At 60.1% G+C, this 10,316-nt stretch overlaps 1 protein-coding gene across 8 annotated transcripts in view; it reads left to right on the top strand.

Moving 5' to 3' along the window:
* Positions 1 to 4,488, top strand: part of TOM1L2 (target of myb1 like 2 membrane trafficking protein) — a 114,666-nt gene extending 110,178 nt beyond the window's left edge. For 5 of the 8 annotated variants that reach the window (XM_011229756.3, XM_002923126.4, XM_011229757.3 and 2 more), the window contains one exon: positions 499 to 4,488. In XM_011229756.3, the coding sequence (XP_011228058.1) occupies positions 499 to 647 (149 nt within the window). In that variant the 3' untranslated portion in view covers positions 648 to 4,488. The remainder of the gene's footprint in view (positions 1 to 498) is intronic. The other 3 variants (XM_034647168.1, XR_004621770.1, XM_019803677.2) reach the window with 3 other exon arrangements.
* The last annotated feature ends 5,828 nt before the right edge of the window (positions 4,489 to 10,316 follow it).

Here is a 10,316-nt window from a genome sequence, read left to right on the forward strand (position 1 = left end):
TGCACTGTCTCCTCCCTGCTCTCCCAGACCATCTGCTCAGACCCCCTCCACTGGCAGAACCTCTCATGCTGGATGAGAGTTAGTCGGGGGATGTTTGCTGTCAAGTTTAAGTAGGAATTTGCCCCTTTGGCTTTCCCTGCCCTGCCCCCAGGGCTGATCTGTAGAAGGTGGGGCAGGAACCCTCACTACCCCTTACCCCCCTGTACCATCCCCCTGCGAGCCAGGCTTCCTGCTGGCCTGGGAGGTGGCAGAGGAGGGACTCAAGGCTGGGTCTTTGGGGCCCGCAGAGGGCCCAGAAGCAGCCCTGGCTCTGGCTGGCTGCTCCCCTGCCCCTCCCTGCCTCCTTCCCTGGCAGGGAGCCCAGGCCAGGTCGGTGAGGGTGGGAACTCACACGGGGCCAAGCCTTGTTGGGACAAGTGAAGGGGCTGTGAGGGGTCCTTTAAGCCTGGCTGCGGGCCTAACCCCTACCCTGGCCCTTGCCGGGGTTTTGTTTTACAGAGTTTGATAAGTTCCTGGAAGAAAGAGCCAAAGCTGCTGAAATGGTCCCCAGCCTCCCCTCGCCACCAGGGGAGGCCCCGGCCCCAGCCTCAAACCCCTCCGGCCGGAAGAAACCAGAGCGGTCAGAGGACGCCCTCTTCGCCCTGTGAGCTGGTCTGCGGTTCAGCTCCCCAGAAGGCAGGTCACCTCCTGTTCCCCCGGTCCACACAAGGCACTGGCCACCCACCCATCTCCAGTCCCCACTCGGTCCTGTGCTGCTGTGTCTCCATGGAAACGCCCCTGTGTTTGCTCCCAGGCCTCCCACTAGTCAGGACGAGCTTTAGCCACCTTCTTCTCTCTGGGTTGTGGTACAGCGCCGCTGCAGCCAGGGGCCCCCGCCCCTCCTGCCCACAGGCTCCCTGTGCCCAAATGTCCTCCCTGGAAGAGCAGGCCATGGGACCATTTTCCTGAGGAGACACCTGGTCTGTCTTTTCTCTGGTCTCCCTCCCACAGAGAAGGGGGTCAGACCCCAGCCCCTTCCCCCATGTGCCCCACCCCTGCCTGCCTCGGCAGCTCTCCTTGGACCGGCCTACCCTTCCATGTCCCTGTTCCAGAAAGGGCTTGTCTGCACCTGTGGGCTTGGTCTCCCTCCCTGGAATGCTGCTCCCTGACGCGTGTCACTCCGTGGCACTTGGCGTGCTCGGCACTTTAGAAGGCTCTGTGGGTGCCCGTGTGTGTGGCCTCTCGTCCTCTTGACCCTCTCTCCACCACGAAGCTGCTAGCCCAGGCCCCCGCCCAAGCTAGCTCTGCAGCTGAGCCTGGGACCATGGGGTCCCCGCAGGCTCCTGGTGTGTGGAGGGAGAGCCAAGGACGGTTGCAAGAACGGCGCGCAACCTGCGGATGGTGGTCAGGAGGCACACGGGTCCGCTCCCGCAGAGATACACTACCGTAACCCAGACTGCGCCGTGCCCGCCGCACGCTGCCCTCACACAGCCGTGCCCGTCTGGAGGGGTTGCTCTGCCTGCTTGGGAAGGCTCGGTGGGCTTGTGAGCATGCTGTGCTCAGGGCTTTGGCCTGGCCTGTGGTAGCCTCTGCCTCTCCCACCAGGGCCCAGCGGCAGATGGCTCTGCGCCGTCCTTGGACATCTAGTCTGAGGGGCCTGAGTGACACTAAGGGCCCTGCACTGCCCCTTGGAGTGGGTCTCCGCTTTCTCCACGTCCCGACAGCCTGCCATCCTCCCCCCGCCTCAGACCCTGCCCCCCCGGCCACCGATTTGTACCCTCTCTCCAAGCCGACCCGGAAGGCTAGCAGAGCCTGGGGTGAGAGCTAGGGGCTGACGACACCTGCTCCCGTCACCGGTGTGGCTCCTGGCCATGGGCAAGGCGCTCGAGGCTTAGCGCAAGCCCAGGGTCTGCCTGCCCCACCCCTGTTCTGTGGTTGCCCAGGGGAAGGAAAACACTCTTGCAGCTGCTTCAAGCCAGCCTGTGAGTCTCTGGGGCCTAGGTCGGTGTCCCAGTATGCACTGCCTAGGTGTCCAGGACACACGTGTTCTCGAGCCTTGGTGCCGTGAGCCCTTCCCACCTGGCAGCTGGAGCAGGGAGCTTGTTGACACAGGCCAACACCAGTGCTTCGGGCTCCGGGAGAAGCATTCGGGGCCGGGCCTGGTTACCTCTGACGGAGAGCGAGGCGCCGCCCGGCCCAGAACCCCATGCTCAGTCGCACGCCCCAGCTTCCCCGTGAGGGGAGGCCCAGGGTCTGGCTGGGGGCCTGTCTGGCAGGACCAGCCGGGGAGGTCGCACTCCAGTTCCTCAGAGGACATGCAGGAAGCTGCTCCTCAGAAATCGGAGCTCAGCCGGCCTGACTGCAGCCCTGCCCTCCGGGGCCGCCAGTGCCGTGCCGTCCACTCTCCCCCCAACCCTGACCCTCAGTCCGCCTGCACCTCCTCCACGTGGCTCCCAGGCAGACCCCCTGAGGCCTGCTTGGGTGTTCAGGTGTCTGAAGTGAGCCAGCTTGACCTGCGCTGCAGAGAAGTGGCTGGGATGGTCCAGCCGCTAGCCCTGTGGCACATCTGGAACACGAGTCTCTGTGAGGGCCAGGGGCCCGCCTTTGCAGCTGCGCCCCGGGGGTCGGTCCTACGGCAGCTGTGGCACCCTAGCAGCCGAGCCCAGCATCCTCTGAGGGGAGAGCCAGCCTCCCTGCCTTGTAGAAACGGGAAATCCCCACGAGAACAGGGTCGTGGGGGGAGAGGAGGCTCCTGGCAGTGAGTGAAGCCGAGGCCTGTGTCGGCCTGGGGAGACCCCAGCACAGCTGCTCTGTGCCCGTGGTTCAGAGCTGCCCCCCAACTCCAGGCAGGGCTCGGAGACACCTGCCAGCCCCGGGCAGCCGGTGGCGGTGGACCCTCTGAGGTGACAGGAAGGGTACTGGCCCACGCAGGAAAGCGTCACCTGCCTTTCCGGCCTGGAGTTGCCTTTACCTGGAGGCTGAGGTGACACATGCTTGAGGCCTGCCCAAACAGCAAGTAGGGACTCAGGTGGCCTTAAGGGGGTGCTGCTCAGCCCCCAAGCCACCTGCTTAGGGGGGCGCAGGGCTCTGGCGGGCAAGCTGGCCAGTGCCTATGCCTCAGGAGGGGGAGGCCCTCACGAGCCACCAGCCTCTCCACAAGTGTTAGAAATCACAGATACAGTATGTGCTTAATTACACTAAATTGTTGCTGGGATTCCTCATAAGCACTAATTATACCTGATTATAGGTTAAAATATTTATTTTGTCAAAATATTTTCTTGGGGATGTGTTGAACCTTTTCCGCGTTCATTGTGTGCTAAGATGAGAAAACTAACCATTGCTTCCTGCCTGCCTTTGGGGCCAGTGGGCAGCAGGGACCCAGGGCACTGGTGGGCTTCTGGCCGGCCTGCCCCAGAGCAGTCCCCTTCCGGGAACCCCACGCCCCGAGCAGGCCGACTGGGGCCAGGACGAGGCATGGCCCACCTGCTTCTCAGCACGCACGGGATAAGGGCTTTCTAAGCTGACAGGGGTTATTGCTGGCGTGGGCCAGAGGGAAGGGTGATTGTCCGTCCATTGTCTGTCGTCCTGTCTGTCAGCCCTATCAGCGTGAGTGACCATGCTGTCTGCCTTGGCTCACTGCCCTTCCCCGGTTCACCCTGGGGTCCAGAGCAAGGGGGCTTGGGGAGGTGTGGGGCCTGCACTGTCACGCAAGGCCCCCAACTGGGAGAGTGGTGGCCGGGGCTCTGGATGGCCCGGGGGCTGCAGGCACCCTGTGGCAGACAGCTGCTCGGCCTCCCACCCACCGGCTCCTCTTCCTTCCTGCCACCCACCCCTACTTTACCTCCCTGTACACCCGTTTCTGACTCAGTCCGGCCCAGCCTTCTGGATGGTTTGAGGGGGGCTGTGGGGCTTGCTGGGGCCAAGTTCCATGCAGGAGTCCTGTGGCCTCAGCCAGCCCCCCGTGAGCCTCTCCCCCCTGTGCTGTTAGGACGCCATCTGCCCCCGTGGGGAACAGCCAGCCACACCCCCATGGCTCAGGGTGTGTGCGCATCCAGAAGATGCCCCTTGCGGTACCCGCCTTTCCCAGTGCCCACCTCCCGCCCCCCCATCCAGGGGCGTCCACGCCGGGCTTCCCCTGCAGCCGGCAGCCCCTGGGGACAGCTGTCAACCCCAGAGTTACACTCCTCTCGTGTAGAAAGGTCTCTAGGCTCTCCTGGAGAACGGGGGGTGGATGTTTATTTTCTAAAGTTTGCACTTCATTTGTGAGGGTCTCAGGATTGTTGGGGGCTGTCGCGAAGAGAACCGTGTTGCGTCTGTTGTCTAGCTGTCCCCGGAGTCTGGCGTTCCGTCCCTGTTGTGCGTTTCTGCTGGCAGAGCCGGTTCCGAAGGGCGGGGCCGTGCACTCGAGGCTGAGCGTCCGTCCACCCACTGGCTCTCCTTCCAGATGTTGTTTCTCTAGTTTGGGTTCTTGCATGTAAAATACTCGACAATAAAGAAATGAACAAACAAGCTGTTCCTCTGTGACTCCTGTGGAATCGGCTGTGACAGTCCAAAGGGCCCGTACGTCCTGGGCACCTGCTTTCTCTAAGCAGGGGCCACCTCGGGCCCTCTAGAGGGAGCAGTTTGGGAAGCTTACTCCTCTCTCCCCCAAGGCGTGCCAGAGCTGGGCTGGGGGTGGGGGGAGTCTGGGCTAGAGGAAAATCCCTCTGCCTGTCCCAGTTTGGCTATCCTGGGGCACAGCCTGGTTTGGGAGTGTTGGTGGTAACAGCTGGAAACCTGCCACGGCCTCTGCCTGAGACCCCTCCTGGGGCCTGCCGTTCTTCCTGTGTCTCATTCCGGGTCCCAGGCACTCAGCCCCACCCGGAGCATCCCAGGCCTTGAGCACCCAGGCAGAGCCACCGCCTCAGCCCCCCTCAGCTGGGCTCCCCGAACTTGGCTGGGCATCCTCTGAATTATCTGTATAGCTTGTGCTGGGCATTGAATTTGAGAGCTGCTGCTCTAAGAACCCCCTCCCCCCACTCTTAGAAACAGCTTTCTAGAGATAGGATTCACGTAGCCTATCATGCACCCATTTAAAGTACACGACAAAGTAGCTTTTTTCTTTTTTCTTTTTCTTAAGTAGCCTCCACACCCAGCATGGAGCCCAACGCGAGCCTTGAACTCACGACCCTGAGATCAAGACCTGAGCTGAGATCGAGTCCAGTGCTTCACCGACTGAGCCACCCAGGTGCCCCTGGGTAGTTCTTAGGTTTTCACAGAGTTGTGTGACCATCACCACAATTTTAGAACATTCTCATCATCCCAAGAACCAGTAACCGCCCCCCACACACCCTCCAACCCTCTCTCCCTTTTAAAGAGGTTTCTGGGAGCACTTGGCTGGCTGGCTGTGGAACGTGCGACTCGATCTTGGAGTCATGAGTTTGAGCCCCATATTGGGTGTGGAGATAAACTTTTAAAAAGTAAACATGTTTCTGTCCTCTCCACCCGTCCTGGGAGCTGGCCACCCTGGGGTTGCTGCCAGGCCACGGTCCTCTGGGAGGCAGGCTTCCGCAGGCCCTGAGGCACAGGGGTCCTTGAGGGGCGCATTCTGGGGGCCGCACATGGTGTCTGCATCTTCTCTGAGTGGCTCAGAGGAGACCGGGAGCCCTTGAATCCTATGCGTTCCAGGGTTCGAGGATGGACCTCAAGTGTGGTGGGCTAATCAAGCCCCCAGGTGAATCTGGAAAAATGGCAGAGACCTCTGCCTAACCTGTTGTGCGCAGGTGAAGAGACAGGGCTGGAAAGACCCACTTCCCTAAGTTTGCCCAGGGCTTGGCAATAGGGCCAGTGCTCCAACTCAGACCCTGGGCCTCCTAGGCCAGGGCCATGGAGGGGTGGGCAGCAGGGGAGGCTGTCCCATCCACCTGGAACACCAGCTCTGTGGGAAGGTAGCTCGGAAGGGGGCTGCCCTGCCTACTGATGGGAGGCAGGTGGGACCGTGACTGGGGGCCACATAGGGACCATCGCCAGCCCAGGTCAGAAGCAGCAGCACTCAGCTCCCTTGAGCCAGCTGCCTTGATGGGCTCTAGGGACCTCTGTGAAGGCTCTGCCTGTTTCTGGCCAATCAGAATGAGATAGAGGCTCCCACACCAGGGGTAGTGTGGGAGTGGGCCTCTGAAGTGTGGGAGACCCCCAGTCCCCAGTCCCGGTGAATCAGAAGGTGTGGATCCTGAGCCCCTTCTCTGCCCCAGGGCCTGCACGACACACCGTGGGTGCCTCTGCTCCTGCCCCATGGAGAGTGGCGTGGCCCTGAGACCAGCACCGTGGACGCGCCAGGACACCCTGTCCACTTTGAGCACGTGTTGCTGAGACCCTGCTGTGTGCCAGGTTGGCACCAGAGGGGAGGGGCTGCTTGAGTCCTCCCCTCAGAGCGTCCACAGCCCGGTTCAGTTCCCAGAATCAAGGACAGTCTGCAGCCAGGAAGCCCCGGAGGCCTCTTCCAGGGCTTGCAGGGTGAGGAGGCTCTGGGGGAGCAGCCAAGGCCCAGAGTCACTGAGCTGCGTGAAGTCGCCATGGGCAGGCCAGCCGCAGGGGAGGCAGAGGGCGGGGAGGCAACTCTGACCTAACAGACAAGCCTCCTGGGAGGGGCCTCAAGATCCCCGGCAGGCACTTGCCAAGATGCCTTTCCCCAGTACATTAACAGCTGTTCCTAAAAAGGAGGGGTTCTGCGGAGAAGGGCGTTTGGGAGATGCTGAAGTAAAGTTATGTAGTGTCAAGATCTCTTTGTCCAAGGTAAAGGTAGCTTGTGGCCCGAACTTCTTGTTTAGAAATGCCGTATTGGGGGCGCCTGGGTGGCTCAGTCGTTGAGTGTCTGCCTTCAGCTCGGGGCGTGATCCTGGCGTTCTGGGATTGAGCCCCACATCAGGCTCTTCCGCTGGAAGCCTGCTGCTTCCTCTCCCGCTCCCCCTGCTTGTGTTCCCTCTCTCGCTGGCTGTCTCTCTGTCAAATAAATAAATAAAATCTTTAAAAAAAAAATGGCTTATTGGAACTTTTTTAGTTTGGTAGAAAGATGTTTGATTTAATCAGAAAGAGGGGGCGCCTGGGTGGCACAGCAGTTAAGCGTCTGCCTTCGGCTCAGGGCGTGATCCTGGCGTTATGGGATCGAGCCCCACATCAGGCTCCTCCGCTATGAGCCTGCGTCTTCCTCTTCCACTCCCCCTGCTTGTGTTCCCTCTCTCGCTGGTTGTCTCTATCTCTGTCAAATAAATAAATAAAATCTTAAAAAAAAAAAAAAAAGGAATTTCTTGGCTTGTGTTACTGGAAAGTTCTGATAGTTCAGCTTCAGGCATAGCTGGATCCAGGTGCTTAGGGATTTGGTTAGGAAGGAATTTCTTGGCTTGTGTTACTGGAAAGTTCTGATAGTTCAGCTTCAGGCATAGCTGGATCCAGGTGCTTAGGGATTTGGTTAGGAATCTGCCTCTCCCTAGGTCTTGGCTCTGCTTCCTCTGGGTTGGCTCTGCCCAGTGGTTGAGTGAAGGCTGCCTGCAGCTCCAGGCTGACTTTCCACTAACAGAGCGAGGGTACTGCTGTCTCAACAGTTTCAGAACCCACTCCGAAAAACCAGACTATTTGCAGAGGGAGGATGAAATCTGAGGAGGCAGGGCACCTGGCTAGCTCAGTACATGGAGCTCGTGACTCTTGATCTCAGGGTTCTAAGTTTGAGCCCCACGTTGGGTGTAGAGATTACTTAAAAAAGTCTTAAAAAAAAATCCGAGAAAGTATTAGATGGCCACTGCAGCGTGGGTGGAGAGGGCCAGAGATGGGAGTGCACACTGAGGGGTGGAGACTGGGATAGAGACAAGCTTCTGGATTCCTCTTTTAGTGCTCCCTCGTCAACCTTTGGTTGCCTCCCTTCATTGGAGCCTGAGAGGAGTCCAGCGATCGTTGCCTTCCCAGAGATCTGGAGGGGGCAACGTGGGAGCACTGTGGGTGCCCCACTCACCAGTCCCACGCTGAAGCACCTGAGGAGGACAGTCTTTTCCAGCCCACCTCCTTTGCAAAAAAAAAGGGTCTTTTTAGGGTTCCCAGGGACCAGGGGTGGGCAGAACAAGAGGACTTGAATAGGCATGAGACCCAGAAATTCCGGTTTGTTTCAGAGGAGCCCCTGCCAGTTCTTGCCCTCGGAGGAGTCTGGCCAGGGCCTCCAAGCCCAGGCCTTCGGCATCCCAGGAAGCAAAATCTCTGCTCTCAGCACTAGGGCGTCAGTGGGATGTTTCTGGAAACCGAGTGGACTCCTCTATCTGATGCCATCCCCCCACCCCCATGTTCGCCCTAAGAGCCCCCCACCAGGGGTGGCAGGCTTCCCTGCAGGTCCCTGAGCAAGTCACTGCTCCTCTCTGGTGTACTCCCCCGATCCATAAAGTGGGATCACGGGGCGGCGGGGGAGGTAAGCCCAGCGCCTACAGGGGCCTTTTTCTTATACTCATTTACGAGTGGGATGGTCCAGGTGTGATACCCCGGGACTGGCGGGGACTGGGGATGCCTGCAGCCCTGGCTAAAGGGGCACCCCAGTGGTTGAGCCCGGTGTTGCTCCATACTCCCATTTTTCAAGAAGAGCCAGAGATCCAGCCTTCAGATGGAATCTTCCACATTTGACAATTCAAAATCAGAACCCATGTAGAGTTGGATTTGGCATTTAGAGGCCAGCTGACGTCTGGGTCCCCATTCTCCCTGCCGCCAATTCAACCCACCCCGTTCTGTGACTCCCCCTCAATCTACACCTGGCCTCACCCCAGATAGCTGGTTAGCACTCAGGGGACAGATGCCCCCCCATTCATTTAGGTCAGCTTCACCCCTCATAGCTCAGCAGAGCTGGTGGTTCCCCCAGATATGCGGTGGAGTGTCTACTGAATTGACTCATTGATGAACCCGGAGGTGACTACCACAAGGGAGCCTCTTGGGGCCAAGCTGACCCAAAGAAGCTCAGGGCTAGAAAGAATTTGCCCGGCACGCAGCAGGGGCCAACCTGGAACGAGCATACCCTGTCATCTAGGACCAGAATCATCCATGTCAACAGCCATCTGGTTCCATGACATCCAGAGGGAGGAACTGAGGCTCCAGGCAGGCTCTGTGCTGTTTGGCCCCTTTGGCCATAACCTGGACGGGTCCTAGTTCAGTTACTGCAGAAATGAAGGATAAACGGGGGCAGACGGGGTTGCAGGGGGACTCCTGGAGTGGGGAGGGGTCTCAGTATTTTCCTAGGCAGTGGCCAGAGTGGCCAAGCCCAGCCTTCTTGCCCAGTGCCAGCAGCCTTGGTAACCCCAGCGCCTGCCCCTCTACCTACCCCTGAGCTCCGCCAAGACGAGGAGCCTTGAAAGAGGCCCTGTCCGCCTCTGGGCCGGACACCCGCCCTTCGGAACCCACAGATGCCTGTCAGTCTCTCAGACGTCTGGGGAGGTAAGGGGGGAGATGTGTACCCCTGTCTCACGGTTGGGTGACCTGAACGGAATCCCGCCACTGGGAGCTGGGCGTGTCTCACGGTCCCGACCGGAACGCAGGGGCCCGGGGCAGGGGGCGGGGCCGTCCCACGTCAGCCCCGCCCCCGCGTCCGGACGCACACCTGGCGGCAGTCCCAGCCAGGTGTCTGGCCTGGAGGCCGGGCCGGAAAGAGCAGGCCCGACTGGTCCCAGGGGCCCAGACCCTGCCAGCCCGCACCGCGGTCCCACCCCACCCCCCGGGTCGAACGGGCGCGGCGCATGTGACCCAGGGCCTGGCTCCCGGGAGTTTCGCGCTGACGCCGCGTCACCCCACTCGGGGCCGGGCGCCCATTGGCTGCGCCGCGGCCCGTGGGGGGCGGGACTTGTCTGGCTTGGCGCCCCGACTCCCCTGGGTCTCAGGCCGCTGCCTGGCCCTGGGTGAGGAGCCAGCACCGCTCCTCGGGCTGCCCCAACTGTGACGAAATCAGGGGCAACGGCGCTGTGAGGTCGCGGGCAAGTTGCTTTACCTCCCCGTGCCTCGGTGTCCTCATCTGTAAAATGGGACTAGCAGCCCAGTCCTCCTGGGACTTTTGGGAGGAATACATGGGTTAATTCTGGTAAGCGCTCAAAGAATGTGTCCAGGGCAGACATGGCCTGCGAGCATCACTGTTTGAAGCAAAGTTTTGTCTCTTTGGTTGCAAAGATTTATTTATTTATTTGACAGATTTTATTTATTTATTTGACAAAGAGACTGCCAGCGAGAGAGGGAACACAAGCAAGGGGAGTGGGAGAGGAAGAAGCAGTCCCCTAGCGGAGGAGCCTGATGTGGGGCTCGATCCCAGAATGCTGGGACCACACCCTGAGCCAAAGGCAGACGCTTAA

This window comes from Ailuropoda melanoleuca, chromosome 17 (genome assembly GCF_002007445.2).
Source record: "Ailuropoda melanoleuca isolate Jingjing chromosome 17, ASM200744v2, whole genome shotgun sequence".
NCBI lineage: Eukaryota > Metazoa > Chordata > Mammalia > Carnivora > Ursidae > Ailuropoda > Ailuropoda melanoleuca.